We start from the raw sequence: 22194 nt of genomic DNA, 5'->3' as shown, positions 1-22194 counted from the left end.
ATACTACCTTGCAGGCATGGTAATATCTAACTAAGAGATTTATCTTAATGGCACTTCTCCAGACTTAATGGAATAGAGGGTAGATTTACAAAATTGGGCTCCCAGGTATCTGATGATTTATCCAAAGTCCTGTTAGTATGATTTAGAAAGGAAGTCGAGCCCAGCCGGATGTGGCTCAGCGGATCAACATCGACCTAGGATCCAGGAGTCCGAGATTCAATTCCTGGTCAGGGCACATGCCCGGGGTTGTGGGTTGATCCCCAGTCGGGGGGCGTGCAGGAGGCAGCCAATCAATGACAACTCTCTCATCATTCATGTTTCTATCTCTCTCTCTCCTTCTTCCTTCCTCTCTCTGAAATCAATAAAGATATATTTTTTAAAAAATTAGAAAGAAGTCGAGGTGAACAAATCCCAATGTCATGACACAACTACTCTTCATTAAAGAAACAACTACTAACAAATACTAAAACAGAATCAGAACTAATATATGCATCTATAAGTAAATTTTTCCTAAGCAATAAATGCTCTGGAAAGGCAAATGAAGATTCCCAGAGACACTTGCTTACACATAGGAAGTAACTGGCAATACTTATGTAATTAGCACTATGATACTTTAGTGATATTTATCCATGTATGTTGTTAAAGGAAAAAAAGTCAATGACATTTGTTAAAGCATGGTAAAGAAGATTTTATTCAAGGGAGAAGGGGCTATCATCATAGGTATAAGGACCACTGCAGTAGGGGAAAGAGATTGGGCTCAATTCCCAATATAGCAGGGGCAAGTGGAAATTTATAATCAAGAAGTAGGGTGGGGGATCAGTACACAGAAAGTTACCAAGAGGAAACATCAAGCATAAGGGAGATTCTGACTAAACCAAACTAATAGGATTCTTGGTGAAGACAAGCCAAGGTGATCAGATCACCTGAGTGATGGTGGAAGATGAGGAGCCTGATCAGATACTGAAGGTGGGTGGTTCTGGTTAAAGTGACTAAGCAGGGCTCTTGCTAAAACTGGATTTTACAAGGAAGAAAACAGGCACACTCTCCCTCCTGGGAGCACGCCTGAGCCTTTCCCTTCCCCTTCTTCTTGTCCCAAGGCACACAGCTCCTAAACTCTAAAGGACTTGCAACCAGGGAAGCAGTTGCCAGCAGCAACTTGTCCTGGGCTAACTGCCTGAACCTGTCCCCAAGGCTCCCCCTTCTCTGACTCCCCAGTGAGCTGACAGCAGCCCTGCCTTAGCTCACTTCTTTTCCATAACATTTCTAGGGAGCCAAAGCAGCCCTGCCTACCTAGTCTCTCTCCTGTTGCTTCTTCCATCCTAAGCCCTTCCTTGTTTCACTGTCCCCAGCTTCAATAAACATATTCTCAAAATATTAAATAAATAAATAAATAAATAAATAAATAAATAAATAAATAAATAAATAAATAAATAAATAAATAAATAAATGAAAAAGTGAACAGATAGACCTAAGAGAAGGTTCAGGAGCCTAAAGTTTAGTCAAGTAACAAACCTTTGTCAATATCAAGTAGCTTTTATGTAGCTTTTAGATATTTAGAAATTCTAGTATTATTCTATTGGTACATTAAAATAAGGATTACTGAATTTTTTGGAAAATTATTTTGAAGAGAAAAATCTCCTGTAATAGTAACCACTGCAAAGAAAATACAAAAAATTATTAAGTTAGGTCCTCCCTAAGGCTGTGAACTTCCTGAGGGGAAAAACCGAGCTATTTTCCCATCGTTGTTACCATCGTTTCATGTAAAATACTTCAGTGCTTAACTTACTATGTTCCAGGTACTATATTAAGCATTCTATTTTACCCTCTGAGTAAGCTTATGAGGTAAGCATTAATATTTTCTTTTAATAGATAAGAAAAATGAAGCACAGAGAGGTTAAGTAACCTGACCCAAGATTACACAGTAAGTGGCAAAGCCAGAATCTGAACTTGGGTAGTTTTCTTGAAGGTCTGCCACACTATGCTATCTCCCTTTTCACTTTTGTGTCTGTTGCCTAGAAAATAATCTATGTGACTATTCAACAAATATTTATTTAGTGAATGAATTTATACAAAAAATTAGTATGCCTCAGGCAGCTTACTGATGTGGAAAGTATACTGCATGAGAAATCAATTAACTGGAGTTACAGAGCTGGCATGTTGCTAGTTAAGGTGTGCTCTCAGTAGCTAAGCTTCTTCGTCTGCTGGACTAAGGGTACCGAACTAAGAAGTTTCCTTTGGTTCTATAATCTACCGCTATATTATTATCAATTTATTTTTTATTTATACAAACTTTTATTCATACAAATGAATTACGCAAATTTTAAGGGGGAAAGTCCTTAATGCGTCAGATTTAAAAAAAAAAAAGACAAGGACTCCTTTTTTTTAATCCTCACTGAACAACATGCTTAAAGAGAGGAGGGGGGGAGAGAGAGAAAAACACTGATGTGAGAGGAAACACCAACCAGTTGCCTTCCATATGTGCTCCGGCTAGAAAACAAACCCAGCACCCAGGTATGTGTCCTAATCAGGAATCGAACCTGTGACCTTTTCAGTGCATAAGACAAGCTCAGCGAACTGAGCCACTCCAGCCGGGCAGTATTAGTTTCTTTACATAAATCTACATTTAATGTGTTCATCTTGTAATGGAAGCACATCTTCTTTGATTAATCCCTACAAATTCTTCTTAGCATCAGGTACAGCAAGATGCTTTGAGACTGTACCACGTCGGAAGCCAGGCCAGACACCGAGGCTGGCTGCCTCACTCTTTCTTCCAGCCAGTGTGACTCAAGGAGGCACAAGGCGGGGGACAAGTGAGGCAGAGCACTAGGAGCTGCCTGAAAGCTCTGCAGCTGCGTCCACGGGGTATCACAGCCCGGTCAAAACTGAACCAAGAGGAACTGCCCCTTCCCATGATGCCTTTTCCTTTTCTCTCAGGACCTGCTCCATATCCCGCTGTCCAGTGTCCCTCAGTACAGGACAGCAATCTGCCAAGTAGAAAGAGCACTGCCCTGGGATTCAGAGCGTCCAGGTTCTGTTTGACTTCCTACGACTGACTAGCTGTTCTGCCTTTTCAAAGGTTTAACACCCTTGATCTTCCAGGGTCAAATGACAGCAGAGGTTAAACTGTAACTCCACAGGACTCTTTGGCTTTCAGGTTTTGATCCTAAAACTAATTTACACTCAAGAATCAGTAACTTAACATATTATCTCTACAGCATTTTTAAAAGAAGTCGAGACAGAGGACAATGCTTACTACAAAAGTATAAGTATGACTCTTTAATGATCAACTCTAGGGCACTAGGTATGGTCTATTTATTAGTTCCTTGAATTAAACTATTTAAAAGATCTTATTCTTCTACCACCAAGCAACCTACTCCTTCCTCCAAAATGGTACTGCTAATTTTACACTAAAATGTTTCTATTATTTTAACTGGCATTTAGCTTTTGGGTCAGTTTTAAGTAATATTTTCAAAAATAGGTCCTACTGCATTTATTATTTATTTATTTATTTATTTATTTATTTATTTATTTATTTATTTATTATTGTTAATCCTCACCAGAGGATATTTTTTAGAGAGGGTGGAAAAGAGGTGGGGACGAGGGGAGAGAGAGAAAGAGAGGGAGAGAGAAACATCAATGTGAGAGAGACACATCCATTAGTTGCCTCTCATATGTACCCCAACTGAGCAGAGGATTGAACCTGCAACCCAGGTACGTGCCCTTGACCGGGAATCCAACCCTTGACCCTCCGGTACGCAGGCCAACACTCTAACCACTGAACCATGCCAGCCAGGGCCCATTTTTTTTTAAATCACTAAAATACATTGATTTCTGTAAATCTGATCAATACAGATTATACACTGTTTTAAAGGACCAACAAGCAGAAGACAAATTTGGAAACTTACCTGCGAAGCTGTTAGTGTTTCCAGTTTATGAAGTCTCTGAAGGACATTCTGCATGTCCTCTTGAAGTCGCATGATCACAAGAGCAATCTGCTCATTGAGGCTGCCTCTTGTCCCTCTGTCTGAACCCCAGCGCTCTCCATCACCTCCACTTCCCACTTGCTGACCCTTGGCTCCTTCGCTCAAATGTTGCATCCTATGCCCTATTTTAAGAGAGCAAAATAGGTTAGCTATAAATTATTCCTGTAAAAGTAGAAATGGTGTGTTTTATTCATTTTCCTATCATTTCTTTGAGATCTAACTCTCATAACTGGAGTGGGAGCAATCAGGAACTACACAAAATAAATTATTGAGGTCAAAGAGTAGACATGTATACTTCTATTTATATTGAGATATTCTTAGATTTTTGTCTAAGGTTTTATAATGCACTTAATATACAAGTACATGACTAAATGCATAGAATTCACAAGTAATATATTCATATTCAGGGTGCATTCTCAAAAAATCTTTCCTAAAAGCTAACAAGACTGAAAATATTTGAAGACTTTCTTTAGAGTATTAAAAACTACTCTAAATATCTACATTTTCCTTTTTGGTCACTGTAAGCCTCCCAAAGCTTTTTAAATGTTTTTATTACAAATTCCATTATATTTATAGAGATATTGAAATCTCATTACTTTTAAATTTTTATTATATATCCATCCCTTCTTCTTTCCATGCATATATTTACAGAATTGGCATTACCCCCTTACACATGATTTTGTATCCTACATTTAAAAAATACTATAAACATTTATCTACATCATTGAATTTTATTCCAAAAACATTGGAAGGGCTGCATAAATTCCCTATATGAAGTAATTTACTCAATCACTTTATCCACTTTTGGATAGTTAGGATGAATCCAATTGTGGATGAATCCAAAGCCATGTCTTAATTTGTTTTATGTAGATTTTTTCAACCAGATACACAGATAATCCTTTAACTTTTTATACCTCATAAAATTAAACAGGGATTTTCCCTTTATTTTTCCTTAGGTGTACAACATAATGATTTGATATTTGTATATATAGCGATTACAGATACTATTGAAATAAATGTCTTTTTATATAAATTCTTGTCCAGATTCCTGCTGATTTCTTTAGGATGGACAGATTCGAAGAAAAAGTACTGGGCCAAAGGGTTAACAACTTAGTGGCAGTTCTTCATGAGGGTTGCCAAGTTATTTTTTCAGAAAGGCTGAGACAGTTCTATACCACCATCTTACCCCACCTTTGTGGAAATGAAATATTTTAAGTTTTTACATTTGCTAATATAATGGGTAAGTTTTGTCGTTTTGTTTTAAACAATAAACAGGAAATTACCTACATCATTGCCTTTCAGCATCCTGGAACCCAAAAGCAATAGCATTCCCAAAGCCATGTCTTAATTTGTTTTATGTGGATTTTTTCAACCAGATATACAAATAATCCTTTAACATTTTATGATCTCATAAAATTAAACAGTGATTTTCCTTTTTTTTTACCCGTAGGTGTACAACATAATGATCTGATATTTGTATATATTGTGAAATGATCACCACAATAAGTCTAGTTAACATCTGTCACCATACATAGTTACAGATTTGTTTTCTAGTGATAAGAACTCTTAGTAACTTTCAAAATACACAATATACTATCATTAACTGTAGTCACACTATTGTACATTGTATCTCCATGACTTATTTCTCTTATAACTAGGAATTTGTACCTTTTGACCAGCTTCACCCATTTTGCCCTCTTTCCGCCTCTGGGAACCACCAATATGCAATCTGTTCTCTGTATTTATGAGCTTGTTTTTGTTTGTTTGTTTGTTCATTCATGTTTTAGATTCCACGTAAGATACTACTATGGAATTTGTCTTTCCAGTCTCTTTTTTGACAATACCTATTCATTCCTTACTATAAACAATTGTAAATTATTTACTTTTCTTCCCCACTCAACTCTATTATCTCATCACATTACTATTCTTAATGTTTACTTTCAAAATGTTAAATGTTCTTTTGTATCTGTTACATGATTTTTCAAGTTTAAGTGATATATTTTGACTTAAGTGGTGAAATGTGAAAAAGACAAAGAATTCTAATTTTTACCAAAAGTAAGTAAAATAAGCATCAGCACAGTTGGAGCAACTGGTAAGTGATTATTCAGGGGAATGACAGAACATAAATATGGTTGGCTACCTCAAAAAAATTGCATAAAAGATATAAAAATAGAAATGCCCCCCCCCCCCATATATCTTTAGAGAATACACTACTATGCTTTGTGGACTCAAAGGAAAGAACTAGACATAAAGAAAAATGGTCAGATGTTATGTACAGGTAACTTTTAACATTCCCTTTACAAACTGATAGTTCTAATGTCTCTCCTTTCTAGAACCTACGGTTCCACTAATTAGGTTATGAAGACAGTCAGTGAAAACAAAAAAGAAGTAACACACACCTCTCCCTCTTCTGACATTAGAGAATTCCTCACTTTCCCCACCCCGTTTCTCACGGTGTGGCGCGCCGCTGTTACTTCGTCCATCTTCTCCTCCATGCTTTACTTCACCTTTTCCTTCGACTGCTGCCACCTGCATCTCCCCAATGTTGCCATTTCCAGGAAAAATTTGAACATCTTCAGGAAAACCAGAATTTTCCAAGGGCTTATTGGGATCACCACCCAAGTAATATCGAAATGGTCCATTGTTTGATGTAAAGCTATCTAAAGACTACAAATTTAAAAACACTTAGTTAAAAGCTACAAACAAATTATACACTACAAAGCTTTCTTAATAATAGGTTACTGTTTTTATAAAATATTTTTTCATGTTATTACAAAAATATTATTTTTCTAAAAAATTTCTTCAATTCATATTCTGCCTCCTATATGTAAGGGGAAATGGGATAGAAATGAATCATCCATGAGCAAAGAATTGAGAAGTTACAGCAATAAATTGTTCTCATGAGTCACTCATTCATCCAAGACACATTTAAATGTCTACTTTTATCCTAGTTACTATGCTAAAATCTAAAGATAAATATGAAAAAAGAGATAGAATCTCTGTCTGCAAGAGACTTCTAGTCTTAGCAAGAGAGAGAATATTATTACAATATAGTTTGATAAGCGTAATGAAAAAGATATACAAAGGGTGCCATGGGAGCTCACAGGAGGGGTGCCTAATTCATATGGGGTTGGGTACAGGCTTGGTCGGGATAGCCTTCCTGGAAGAAATGATATGAACTAAATCCTGAAGAACAACATAGGGAGGAGGCAGCCATGTGAAGACGGAGGCAGAGACTGGAGTGATGCAGTCACAGGTCAAGGAGCCCCTGTGGCCACGAGAGCTGGATGAGGCAAGAAATTAATTTCCCCTGGAGCCTTAGGAGGAGCACAGCTCTGCCAACATCTTGATTTCAGACTTCTAGCCTCCCTATACTTCTAGAACTATGAGAGAATAAATTTCTTTTGTTTTATGTAAAAAAACCCCAAAATAACAAAATTTGAAGAACAGATGACTATAAGCCAATTCAAAGGCATGGTAATGATGACAGCACCTACCAATAACGTAGTAGTGGGATAGAGGATGATTTGAGAACTTCTGAGATTACATAATCTATAAGACTTGAACAATGAATGTGGGGAGTAAGAGCAAGGAAAAGACTAGATGGTTTTGTGATAGTCACCAAAAGAAATATAGAGGATAAGGAGGTTTCAGGGGACAAAAAGAGACAATGGTGTATAGTTACAAATAAGTAAAAAATTGAGGTTCCTAGGCAAGATATCTAATAGGGCAGTTAGAATTCAGAAGAGAGATACATGTTGGAGATAGAACATGGAGAGTCATTAGAAGGCGAGTGATGGCTGAAACCAAGGTAGTAATAATTAGGGATACATGCCTGAAGAACAGCAAATTTAAGGGGTCGACAAGAGGAAGAAGAACTCGCAGAGGAAGGCTACAATGGGCCAAGAAGTATAAAAAGAAACCCTTAAAAAATGGTGTAATGGAGGCCAAGAAAGTATTCTCAAGGACAAAGTAGCTAATATTGTTTAATGATATTCAAGTGAGATGGGAAATGTAAAGCATCCACTTAAATTAGCAACAAAGGCATGTTGGCATATATCTGAAGTGAGTCAATACCATGAATGAACACAACCAACAGAAAGCCTGGCTGTAACAGGGAGGGGGGAGATAAGACAACGCTTAGAAGGCATCATAAGGTTGGGAGAGGATTTTCTTTTAAAGATGGAAGGAATATGAATAGCTTGAGAAAGAAGAACCAGAAGAGGGACACTGGTTGGAAACAGTCTGGAAGATATAAAATATGAAGGTCCCCAAAGAGGTGGGAAAAAATATGATACATATTAGAGAAACTGGCCTTAGATGGGAAGGTCTTCCACTGAGGTGGAAGAAAGGTGGCAAAGGCTGAATGGGTGTAGCTTATAGTCAGTAAGTCAAAGACAGAAGTGTCCAGGCGTGAACCTGGAGGAGTTACAACCTAATGGCTTCTATCTTCTCAGTGAAAACAAAATCATTTGATGAAAGCAAGGAAAAGTTGAAATGGGACTAATGAGTACCAATCCCCTACCCACATCTCCCATCCTGGTAGAACTCTAGCTTCTTATGCTTTAGGAGCTCCTCAAAGTGTGGTCTGCAGACCAGCAGCAGCAGCATCAACTGAAAGCTGGTTAGAAATGTAAATTCATGGGTCCCACCCCAGACCCACTAAATGAGAAACTCTGGGGCTCAGGCCCAAGAATCTGTGCTATAACAAGCTCCTCATTAAAAGTTGAGAAGTGCTGCTTAATAGATAAGGAGAATGTATAAAACAAAGGGGAAAGAAAAAATCTAAAATGTTGCTTTCTCATTTTTTTATCTTAAAAATCTAACTCACCTGACAACTAGTATGCATTGGAATTCTGGTTTGAAATATCAGAATTATATATATAAAATATTTCATATCTTCAAGTCTCTATTCCAGTTTCAGAACAGTACTTCCAAACCATTATCTATTCCATGAAGTGGTTTATTTTCAGCTTCTGCAAAGCAGTAACTACTAATAATTTGGCCTTTCAAAATCTCAACCTTTTAGAAAAGGGTCTATAAGTTATTCAACTTATTTAAACAGCACTGTGGAATAAAAAAGTGACTTTCTTTTCAACAGTATTTTGTTTGGTGAGATGAGGCCCTTGAAAGCATGAGGTCGTCCATCACCTCAGAAATTCAGTAAAACCAATGGGATATAGTGCTTTCAGAACATGAGCCCTCTGGGAAGGACAGGAACCAAGAAAATATTATGTACAACAAGGTAAAACCATTACTATGATTTTCAAAATGTAGTGGTATTCACAAACCAGTACCACAATCCTGAAAATAAAATTCTAACATTACATTTTTAAAAATAATTTATTACAGATTATCGGTTATAGATAAAGAAGTTAAAAGTAATATTACTTAAGAATGAGTTTAGTCCTGGCTGGTGTGGCTCACTGGTAAGAGTGTCAGCCCAAGCACTGAAGAGTCACGGGTTCAACTCCCGATCAAGAGCATGTATCTGGGTTGCAGGTTCAATCCCCGGCCCCAGTCAGGGCGCGTGGGGTAGGCAACCAATTTATGTGTGTCTCTCACATCGATGTTTCTCTCTCTCTCTCCCCTCTTCCCTCCCACTCTCTCTAAAACTCAATGGAAAAAATATCCTCAGGTGAGGATTAACAGAAACAAATAAAAAAACAAAATGAGTGAGCTTAGATTAACAATAGGTCAGGTAATAAAACAAGATCTTAATTATACTAGCAGATTGGCTAATACCTCAATGGATAAGAAAAGATGAAGCTTGAGGACAAAATAAATAATGGCTCTTTAGAACACATTATTCTAGAAGTCATAAGAAAGCACAGCAAAAGGAATTCATTACGAAGTGTTAACTGAACTGCAGAGCAATAATGATGGTACGATTGTATGTTCACATAATTAAATTCAATGTTCTTGTGGAAGAAGGAAAGAAAACCATGACAGAGGCAACATAAGTTAGAAAACCATTACAGAGGCAACACGAAAAAGAAACATCGAACTATAATGCTCATTTTTAAACTTATTATGGAAAATTTCAAACATACTACAGTACCAATCACTCTGTTTTAACAATTATCACTTCAGGGCAACTCTTGTTTTAGTTTACCTATGACTCTCACGCCCATCCCCAGTGAATTATTCTGAAACAAATCCTAAACATCGTATTATCAGGTTAAACACTTTATTGCAATGAGATAAATATATCAAAAAAACTTAAAACATAATTTACTTTGTATGTATGTATGTTGTGGGTAGGGAAATGCTTAACTACTACATTCAAGAGGCAATTATAAAACTTTTAAAAGTGCTTTTATAAGTGGAAAATACAAGAAAGAGAAAATGGTCAAATCATAATAGACAAAGAATAAATGTGATATTAGTCCACAAAAAGAACTTGGAAAAACACCTTGATTCTCAAGGACTCCAAAATTGATCATAGAGATTAAATATATTTTTAAAAGAACCCACCTAGGAAATTTGTGGCTGACAACCTATAATTAACCTAGACTTGGTGAGGATGGATGATGTGGTGGGGCTGTATCTTATCTAAGAAAGTTTCCTTCAGGAAGGGACATCTGCATTAGGGTTTAAAGGATGGACAGGAGTTAACTCGGTGTATGAGGCAGTGAATGGTGAATTACATTCCAGCAAAATTAATGCAAATATGCTGGTGCTGGAAGAGAAAAGGGAAAAGGACTTGACATATTAGAGGAACAGAGAAGACTAGGGTGGGTATGAGCAAAGCCCAAACATAAGAGTGGTGTGCACAGAGGCTAGAAAAGTAAGTAGGAGCCAGATCAGGCAGAGCCCCATGAAGAATTTTAGTCTATCAACTGATTTATAGAGAATATAGGAGCAAACCTAGAATCTAGTAGCCAGATATTTACTATGATTAATCTCATCCAGTCTTCCCCAATCAAATCTTTAAAACAGAAAAGTAGCCTGGCCAGAGTTGCTCAGTGGGTTGAGCATTGTCCTATGCACCAGAAGGTTGACGTTTCAACTCCAGTCAGGGCACGTACAGAAGGCAACCAATCGATGTTTCTCTCTCACATTGGTGTATCCCTCTCTCTCTTCCCCTCTCTGTATCATCAATAAATAAATAAAAATTTTAATTCATGTAGTTTTAACTTTTTTCAAATGTTAGCTTCCAATACTGAATCTCAATTAACCAAAATTTGAAAAGTATTTCAACCAACTTTCAGTTCAACATATTAAAGTCAATATGAAGAACTGATTTGTTTGAAAATTATTTGATTTTCTTAAATGTTAATCAATGTTTCAAACACAGGAACTAGCATAAGGAGTTTACTGTCTGCCTCCCCATCTCACCTCTCTCAGAATATTTACAAATATATACAAATATTATAAGTTGTAATAGTTAAGTTTTTTTTTGAATATTCAGGAACTTAATATACTTTCTAATTCACAATAAATAATTTAAAATACAAATGTTTAAACATTTTAAAGGTATGTTTTCAAAGTGATGAACAGCATGTACATCTGGTATTAACAGAAGTTATGCATCAAATTCTGACATACCACTTTGAAAACTTACCAATTAAAAAAATGACATTTTTACCTCTTCCTGTCCAAGTTGCTCCATGGAATCACAGTAAACTTCACTGTCTGAATCACTTGTCAAATGCTGAATTCCTGAAACATCTTCAACATGATCATCATTTATATCTAAATATGAATAAATGCCCAGGTAGAATAATTACTCTCTAACTGAAGAATAAATGCATTTATTCTGTTTTCAAAATTTATTAGCTTTATATTATTTTCATACTGGGAGACAAATTTGATTTACCAAGCCACATTTTTTTTTCTTTTAACTTAAGAAAATGTTAAATTTAGCTGATAATTTTTATTTGAAAAGATATCAAAGTATTTTATCATGGAATTATACAAAACCTTATAGACCTCAATAACCTTATAAGAGAAAACTGAATAGCAGCTAGGAAACATAAATTTGGATGCAACTACTGCAAGTTTAGTTGTAACATTTAGAAATTATATTTCTTGGTTTCTTGGCTGAATTGTAATAATGGTAATAATTCATCATGTACATATTATAGGCTCACCCCTAGAGCCCTAAGATATGAAAAGAGTATAACTTACCTTGCTGATTGGAGAACAGAGGTATAATATAATAAGAGGTTTAAGTTAAAGAAACATAAGGAATAAGAGTAAAACTCAAAATTCGCCCTGTGTGGTGTGGTTCAGTTGGTTGGAACGCTGTCTCAACACCAAAAGGTTGCAGTTTTGATTCCAGATCAGGGAACATACTCAGGTTGTGGTTTGATCCCTGGTTGGGGAGCGTACGGGAAGCAATCGTTCAGTGTTTCTCTCACATCAATGTTTCTCTCTCTCTCAAATCAATTAAAAAATTTTTCAAAATTTTATTTTAAAATGCCATATAAAAACAATTTAGTGCTGGCTGGTGTGGCTCAGTTGGTTGGGCATCGTCCCATACTCTGAAAGGTTGCCGGTTCAATTCCAGGTCAGGGCACATGCCTGGGTTTCAGGCTCGATTCCTGGTTAGGGCATGGAGGAGGCAACTGATCGATGTCACCCTCTCACATAGATATTTCTCTCTCTTTCCCTCTCCTGTCCTCTCTCTCTAAAAATCAATTAAAAAATCTTAAAAAAATTTTTTTAAATCTCAATAAAAACATAAAAGCCCTGGCCCTAATTCACTGTCTTCCAAAGATATGGACCCTTATAATATAAATAAACTCTTAGATACTACTGAGCAAGAGATTTTAAACTCTAAATTACTCCTAATATCCTGACATTATTAAAAGAACATCTTATTTATAGGAAAGAGGCTCGACAAATAATAATTATGGGAGAATACCTTGGTGAGCACAGACAGCAGTTTTTCCAGTTTGCTCCAAGTTTTGATCTACAGGCTTTACTTCTTCAGTGCTTCTGCCACTCAGGGAAGAACTGGCATGGATATCGTTCTGTACATCCTGAACAAAGCTGTCTTTATCATAGCCATTAGCAACAATGATGTCCAAACTCTTGTGCTCTGTGGATTTCTTCATCATCTTTTCTTTTATGTGAAAATGGAGAGATTCATAAAAGTTCACATTAAGTCAACTGCTGTATACTATGTTCTGATATCAAGTAGTCATTTCTTCAGCCTAACATAATCTCTTTGAAGGGTTTCCTACTTGGAGCAGAGAGATGGGGTGCTCCTAGAAAACGGGTGTTTTATATGCTGAGAACTCACACAAACTGTGTTGGTTTCAAAACTGCTTTAGTGCCCTGTGAATTTTCTAGAACCTCCATTAACAGATCATCTCTCAAGGTCTTCACATTCTCTCAGCATAGGCAAATTGTTCTATGAGACCCAGCAGTACATAGTGGCACATACAGCCAATAAAAAGATCCTTCAAAGAAGGTATTATTTGTCATACCTTAATGGAACAAGAAGGCAAAATTAAGTTGTGCAGTTTGTTTTAGTGTCTTTCTGACTCCCCTTTCTAAAACAGTCTTACCAAGAATCACTGGTACTCTTACTAATAAGAACCCCCCAATTCAGGGCCCCATGATTCCAATCTTCCTTCTTCATTAAAACTTCTGCCTGGCCCTGGCCAGTGTGACTCATTTGATTGGAGAGCCATCCTGTGCACTGAAAGGTTGCCAGTTCAATTCCCAGCCAGGGCACATACCTAGATTATGGGATCAATCCCTGATGGGGGCCCATACAGGAGGCAACCAACTGATGTTTCTCTCATACATCAATGTTCCTCTCTCTTCCCCTTTCTAAAAAAAAAAAATTTCCTCTGGTTTAAAAAAAACAACAAAAAACCTTCTGCCTGTATCCTAGTCTCTGGATTCCACTCTATTCTTTTTTATTATTATTATTTTTAAAATATGTTTTTTATTGATTTTAGAGAGAAAGGAAGGGAGAGGGAGAGAGAAACAAAAACATCAATGAAAGAGAAACATGGATGGGGTGTTTCCTGCAAGTGCCCACTGGGGATGGAGCCCGCAACCAGAGCATGTGCCCTGACCGGGAATCAAACCAGTGACCTCTTGGTGCACCGGTAGACACTCAACCACAGAGCCACACCAGCTGGGCTCTACTCTATTCTTGACAAGATGGTCAGTTTGATTGTCTCCTCTCCTTGGTAACATATGCATATTCATATTGGAAACAATACACTAAATGAATATATTTCTAATGTAGTATTTCAGGCATTACCTTTGGAAGAGTGACCTATTCCTTTTTTTTCTTTATTTTATTGCTCAGGTACTACAGACGTCCCTATTCTTGTTATCCTTCAATGGACATCTATTCCATCTATGCATACAGCTGGCTGTCCCTAACTCTGTAGCCCTTTTGGTCCACAACAAACCTGATTATAGGGTCACCATTCCCACCATTCCCATACAATGCCAAATCAGCCCAAGTCTCTCCATATCCTTTTATCTCGTTTAAAATTATTATCCCATCATACAAAGATTACCATTATCACTTTGTTCTGCTCCTTTCACTTCTTCTCGGGCCTCCTCTTCCTCAGACTCAGCTCCACTATCACTGCTTTCAGCTTTACCATTAACAGTTTTGGCATTTGGAGGAGAAGTTAGAACATTACCAAGACCTAAAATATAAAAATGACCATTTAATCTCTAATGATATAACATCCAATAATGCTGTGATTTAAAAATAACAGAATAAGCCTGGCCAGGCTGAGCATCGACCTAGGATCCAGGAGACAGATTCAATTGCCGGTCAGCGCACATGCCCGGGTTGTGGGCTCGATCCTCAGTCCGGGGCATGCAGGAGGCAGCCGATCAATGACTCTCTCATCATTGATGTTTCCATCTCTCTCTCCCTCTCCCTTCCTCTCTCTGAAATCAATAAAGATTTTTTAAAAAAATAATAGAATAATTTTGAAGTAAACAGATTCTGATATATAACTATAGTATTTTTCTTTGACTAGAAATATTACATATGTTACATAAATAAACTCCTTCAATTGACAGTTTATAATAAAAAGATAAAGGAATATTAAGACCTTTCTGAACAAGACAGAGGATAAATTATTTTTAAGTTACCATCAATCAAAATAGTAAAGCTAGAGATGAATGATCTTCGTACATGGTAAATGAAGAGATAGTTGCTATATGCTAGCATACTGTAAACATTCTTTTTGGCCCTAACAATAATCATATCAATATTATAGTTGGACTACATTAAAAAAAATTTCCTTTTATTACCTTTAGGGTTTCAAGGGCACAACTTATTTCTTTTCTTTTGCCCAACTTACATCTTTATATATAAGCTTTTTTAAAAAGAAGTATCAGTTAAATGCAATCAATCATTTAAAAAGGCAAATAGTCCTATTGCCCCAAAGTCAGACCTTGGGAGTAAACACAACAGAGCTTCTCAAACAATATGCATAGTAATCACCTCAGATGTAGTTAAAATGAGGATTCTGAATCAGTAAGTGTGGGCTGATCTAAGATTCTGCATTTCCATAAAGCTCCCATGTGATGCTAATGCTGTTGGTTACTGGACCTCATTTTGAGATACAGGGAATTACATTCCCATCAACTCTTTAAGATACTGAAAGACCTCTTAAGTAGCTACTGGCCAAAAACAGTAGTCTTCCTCCATAAACTTTTGGGCTTTATTTTCACTTATATAAATGCACTTTGGATGCTTCTCTGCATTACAAATAACATATTAAATTTCAAAATCTCCATACATCTTAAACAGACCTATATTCTTTTTTTAAAATTTTCATTGAATTTATTGAGGTGGCATCAGTTAATAAAATTATATAGGTTTCAGGTGTACAATTCTATAATATATCATTTATATATTGTATTATATGTTCACCACCCAAAGTCAAGTCTCCTTCCAACACCATTTATCCCCCCTTTACCCTCTTCTACCTGCCCCCATCCCCTTTCCCTCCGGTAATCACCATACTGCTGTCTGTATCTATGAATTTTTTGTTTTGGTTTGGTTTTTGCTCAAACCTGTCACCTTTTTCACCCAGCCTCCCAAACCCCCTCCCCTCTAACAGCTGACAGTCTGTTTTCTGAGTCTGTTTCTATTTTGTTTATTTTATTCATTAGATTCCACATACAAGTGAAATTATATCATATTTGCCTTTCTCTGACTGGCTTATTTCACTTAGCATAATACTCTCCAGGTTTATCCAAACTGTTACAAAAAGCAAGATTTCCTTCTTTTTTACAGCCGACAAGTATTCCATGGTGTAAATGTCCCACAGCTTTTTTATCCACTCATCTACTGATGGGCATTTGCACTGCTTCCAAATCCTGGCTATTGTAAATAATGCTGCGGGATGCATATATTCTTCCGAATCAGTGTTTCAGATTTCTTCAGATATATTCCCAGAAGTGGAATCACTGGGTTCGGACCTTAAATATTCTTATTTAAGTCTACCTAATTAATGAAACAAAAGACTAAAAATTCAACTCTATCCTAGGCATTGTGTTCTATTCTCTCTTAGAGAATCATGGTAGCAGCATAGTTCCTGAATCTCCCTTATTCTCCCAACAACCAGAAAAAGCAAGAATAACAACAATTAATACCAACAACAGAAATACCAAAAGGCCCTGGCCGGGTAGCTCAGCTAGTTAGAGTGTCGTCCTGATATGCCAAGGTGCAGGTTCGATCCCCGGGCAGGGCACATACAAGAATCAACCAATGAATGCATAAATAAGTGGAACAACAAATCACTGTTTCTCTCTCTCCCTTCCTTTCTCTTAAACTCAATTAAAAAAACACACACAAAAAACACCAAAAAAAAAAACCACACCAAAAAACAAAAACACACACCAGTAACAAAACTAAGTAACAGGGAATACCCCGAATCCCCATCAAATGAATAGCTGTCAAAAACTAATTGACAGCAGCAAAAACAGCATTACAACAGTCCTGTAATAAGAGTTGTAGAAAGCAGAGAATTATAGTGAGCTTACTACACATCCAAAAATCAATTAATGTAAGATACCATATTAACAGACTAAAAGACAAAGGCCACATGATTATGACAACAGATGCAGGAAAAGCATTTGACAAAATCCAATATGCTTTCATGATAGTAATGCTGAAGAAATTAAGAATACAAGAGAATTTCATCAAGCCAACAAAAGGCATCTACGAAAACTCACAACTAGCATCCATCCTTAACATAAAGACTGAATTTTGTGCTCCCAAACTAATGAACAAGACAAAGATGTCTGCTTTTTTTTTTTTTAATCCTCACCTGAGGATATTTTTTCTATTGCTTTTGAGAGAGAATAGGAGAGAGAGAGAAAGAACACTGATGTCAGAAAGACACATCAACTGGTTGTCTCCCACATGCGCCCGGGCCAGGGCTGGGGGTTGAGCCTGCAACAGAGGTACGTGCGCTTGACCAGAATCAAACCCAAGACCCTTCAGTCCATGGGCCAACACTCTAACCATTGAGCCAAACCAACCACGGCCAAAGATGTCTGCCTTTGCCATCTCTACTGAACATTGTACTAGAAGTTCTAACCAGGGCAGTTATGCAATGAAAAAGGTAGAAAGCATCCAAATTAGAAAGAAGGAGGTAAAACAATCTCTTCCGCAGATGACATGCTCTTCCATCTAGACAATCCTAAGATATCTACAAAAAACTATTAGAACTAATAGTTTGGCAACATTGCAGGATACAAGGTCAATATACAAAAACCAACTGTATTTCTATAATCCAACAATAAACTATCCAAAAATAAAATTAGAAAACAATTCAAATTACAAAAGCCCCAAAGAGAGTAAAACACTTAGAACACATTTGACAAAAGAAGGTGTAAGAATTATATACTGCAAATGACAAGACAGTATTGTAAGAAATGAAAGAAGATCTAAGTAAGTGAACTAGAAGGCAATATTGTTAAGTTGACAATACTTCCCAAAATGATCTAATTCACTGCAATCCCTATCAAAATCCCAGCTGGCGCTTTTGGCAAAAATTGATAAACTGATTCTAAAATTCATATGGAAATGCAAGGGATCCAGAATAGTCAAACAATCTTGAAAAAGAATAAAGTTGGGCAGCTCACACTTTCTAATTTCAAAATTCACTACATATGGATATTCTGAAAAAGCCCATTTGAAAAAGATATATCTGTTCTACTGAGCCTAATTGGCTATTTTGAACAAAATGCTTTGTTAAAAAAGAAGTCAACAATACAAAATGCCTTGCAACGTGGCAACATCTTACAAAATTGCAAATATCCAACAATCCATATCCTTTGATTCAGCAATTATATTTTTAATATTATTTCTTATTATAAACTTCCACATATGTTGAATGACATTTGTACAAGGTCAATTTCAGCAGCATTTGAAGATTGGAAGAGGAAACAACCTAAATGTATGTTAGAATGGTATGGATTAAACACATTATGCTACAATATCCCTTGGATTCAGATATGATTCAAAATCCAGAGTATTCTACTAATTTTGCAAAGGTCATACACTATAAATACTGTATATTATGTAACACCAAAAGAGTCTAAGCAACTCTCACTAAAAAAACGTTAAGCCCTGGCAGGTGTGGTTCAGTTGGTTGGGCAACATCCTGTACACAGAAAGGTTGTCAGACTGAAAGATTCCTGGTCAGGGTACATGCCTGGGTTGTGGACTCTATCCCCAGTTAGGGGGTGTGCAGGAGGAAGCCCATCAGTATTCTACTCTTACATCGATGTTTCTTTCTCTCTCTCTCTCTCCCTCTCTCTTCCTCTCCCTCTAAAAAAATCAATAATTTTTTTAATTAAGATTTTTTTTTTCAGCAAAACATATGCATAGTTACACTCGATAGGATAAGTAGACTTAAAATAGCTTCATGTCATTTTAGGTTAGGGTTTGCCCCTCAACTAGTTCATGTCAGGACAAGTTTTGCTGCCAATGAGTTATAAAAAAACCCAAAACCTTCATTTTATCAACCTTTTTTAATTTTCAAATTATAGCTAATGAATTATGGAACTGAACCTTTATTATTATTATTATTATTATTATTAACTCTTGTTTTTATAATTAGTTGTTTAAACATCTGCCTCTGCCAGTAGGCTGGACACTACTAAAGCAGGTTCAGATTTATGCCCATCTGCATCCTAAAAACATGCTTCATATAGAGAAAACACTTAATATTCTTTCTGAATTGAACAAGCATGAATAAGGAAGACTATTTTATAATATTTGACTCCTCTAGGCAAATCAGATATAGAAGGTATGGTACAGAGTTATGCCCAGTAAGCAGTCACTATCAGTTACAGCAGACACAACCTGCAGGCCTCATAACAGATCAGGGTGATTACTGTTCTGAAACACTGTAATTTCCATCAATTACTAAAAGATACCTTGTAAACAGGGATGACAGGGAAAAAAAGGGAGGGTACCATATATACTAAAACATATATAATTTCCATTTAAAATTACTCTTATGGGTTCATTTCACTCTGTTTTCTAATAAAATTTAAAGAGCAAATGTTTAAAGTTAATGCCAGCAAATGTGCATATTATTCAACTCCTGCTAGTACATAAAAGATACACACCTTTCAATTCTTTACAGAGTACACAAAAAGAGAATTCTAAAAAGAAAAACCAGGCCCTGGCCAGATAGCTCAGTTGGTTAGAGCATCGTCCCAATACACAAAGGTTGAGGGTTTGATCTCCGGTCACTGCACATACAAGAAGCAACCAATGAATGCAGAAATAAGTGGAACAACAAATTGATGTTTCTCTCTTCCTTCCTTTTTCTCTCTCTAAAATCAATAATAAAAAAATAAGAAGAAAAAGAAAAGCCAAGCTAAGTAAATTCACTGATATCTTGTTTAAGCTACAGTTAAACCTAGCACTTGCCCTGCCTGGGTGGCTCAGTTGGCTGGAGCACTGTCCCACACACCAAAAGGCTATGGGTTCAATTCCAGGTCAGAGCACATGCCCAGTTTTCGGGCTCGATTCCCAGTAGGGGGTGTGCAGGAGGCAGCCCTTCGATGTTTCTCTCTCTCATTGATGTTTCTCTCTCCTTCTCACTCTCCCTTCCTCTCTCTAAAAAGATCAATGAAAACATATTTAAATAATAACAATAATTTTTAAAAATAAATAAAAACATATTTTCAGGTGAGAATTAAAAACAAACAAAAAAACACCTGGCACTTTAAAGTAAATGTAGCACTTTAAAATCAACTAAAAAATCATTTCAACCCATGGTATTGCTAATAAAATCATAAATAAAATAGAAAATATAATCCACCAAAATAAAACTATGAATTGTTACAACTTTATACATACTAAGTAAACCACCTATCATGTTTCAATAACTTAAGGATTAAAACTTAAGGGTTTATAATATTTTAGAACTTTATGCAATATATTTGCTTAGACTGAAAACTCCTGAGTGACAAGCTTATAAGTTATATAAATCTGTACAGAATTCTTTGGCGTGTGAATTTTAAAACAAAATTTTACATGGATTTCATTATTCCTACCTTCTAAGTATTTAGAGATTTTCTCCAGTCGGACTAGCATGTGAGAGTAAAAAAAAAAAATTAGACATATAAATATTAATGTATGTATAATGTATCAGTTGTTAAGTTAAAAAAGAGGTAAAATAGTCCAACCTGAAGTTAAATCAGAACTTCTGCCACTCTTTTTGTCCTCTACAATTTCATAAAATGGACCTATGACATGTAGCAATTCTTCAACTTTCTCAGTCATTGGCATTGTTTCAAGAATCTGTAATCAAAAGAAACAAATCTTGTGAAATCACAAACTATTAAGCTGATCTAAATTACTATCAAATAATACAACATTTTGATAATTTTGTGATGTGAGGTTCATTTATAGACTCCCAAAGTACCTATATTAATTACACGCTTAATGTATATAACCTCTTAGAAAAGTTTCAAGTATATTAAAGACTTAAAAATGTTTTCATTTTGAAGACTATTCCGCAAAAGTTTCATGTAAACTTTTACACAATAATCTATAAATTGTGCATTTAAAACTAAGGACATTAATGGTAAATAAAAGAGAAAACTGTGGGGTTAGTGTAAAACTGTTCTTTAACTTGATGGTATTATTTCTAAAAGGGCACAAAAGTAAAATAGGAAATAATAACCACTTTCAGACACCTTTAAAACTGTGGGCCAATTAAGAATCACCAAATTTAAAGAGCAAGGTATATTAATTGAAAAGGCATTCAAATAAATAGCCATTAGTTAGTGGCTGACAGCAATGCAATATGCCAAAGAAAAGCCATAAAGTACTTCCCTTAAGTGAAAAGATATGAATGTAAGTATAGAAAACACACACAGTATATATAGGTTTCAGTACTATCCGAGGTTTCAGGCATCAACTAGGGGTCTTGGAAAATATACCCCACAGTTAATGGAGGACTACTGTACACTGATTTGTCTTTAAACTCAACAGACATAATGTACATTACTCAAATACTGGGTGACTTTTCTGGAAATCCCCATGAGATAGTTTGTAAAATTGTACAGAAAATAGAATTTTATATTTCTTTTTTATTACAAATCAAAATAAACTATGTATAGAAACATGAATTATATACCCCAAACCACATTAGTTACTCTATTCCCTCAAAGTTAAAATCCTATTAAGTTATTTTGGAAGAATTTTTTATTCCAGCAACTTTTTTGGTGATATTTCACTAAACAGTTTATAAATTATGAAAAGCCATTTTCTATTAAGCATTATCTATTATAACATATAAATAAAATTAATAAGGTTCCTTAAAACCTTGAATGCAACGGCATGGAACAAGATTTATACTAAAAAAGTAATTCTAAAGAGCAATAGTATAGTGATTGTGAACTATATTTAAGCACATAATTCAATGGCTGCTTCAGTTAGTAAATTATTGCTATTAGGAAGAGTTCCAAATTCAGTTATGAAATCTTTGGGATAATGTACTATCCCCACATGATTATTTCAAAGCATGTAATTTTATCTACTGATGTCCACAAAGCTAAACTCTGAAGATAACTGAAAGCACTAATCAAATTTTCAATCCATGCATATCTTAATATTTTTAGATTTACCTCTAAAAGTTTCCTATAAACTTTATTATATTCACAGTATGAAATGAACATTTTAAAGTCTCGGTAAAAATAGTTGAAATAGTTGGTGTATTCTTTTGATTAGAGA

At 35.8% G+C, this 22194-nt stretch overlaps 1 protein-coding gene across 3 annotated transcripts in view; it reads right to left on the bottom strand.

The window, feature by feature from the left end:
• ACBD5 (acyl-CoA binding domain containing 5) overlaps positions 1-22194 on the bottom strand; it is a 44576-nt gene that overhangs the window by 11445 nt on the left and 10937 nt on the right. For 2 of the 3 annotated variants that reach the window (XM_016219420.2, XM_016219418.2), the window contains exons 5-11: positions 20643-20757; positions 20511-20543; positions 14480-14614; positions 12856-13056; positions 11575-11681; positions 6383-6650; positions 3906-4105 (exon numbers count right to left, since the gene is read on the bottom strand). In XM_016219420.2, the coding sequence (XP_016074906.2) occupies positions 3906-4105; positions 6383-6650; positions 11575-11681; positions 12856-13056; positions 14480-14614; positions 20511-20543; positions 20643-20757 (1059 nt within the window). The remainder of the gene's footprint in view (positions 1-3905; positions 4106-6382; positions 6651-11574; positions 11682-12855; positions 13057-14479; positions 14615-20510; positions 20544-20642; positions 20758-22194) is intronic. The other variant, XM_016219419.2, reaches the window with a different exon arrangement.

The sequence above is a fragment of the Miniopterus natalensis genome, chromosome 1 (genome assembly GCF_054644295.1).
Source record: "Miniopterus natalensis isolate mMinNat1 chromosome 1, mMinNat1.hap1, whole genome shotgun sequence".
NCBI lineage: Eukaryota > Metazoa > Chordata > Mammalia > Chiroptera > Miniopteridae > Miniopterus > Miniopterus natalensis.
This window is presented reverse-complemented; position numbering and strand designations above follow the sequence as displayed.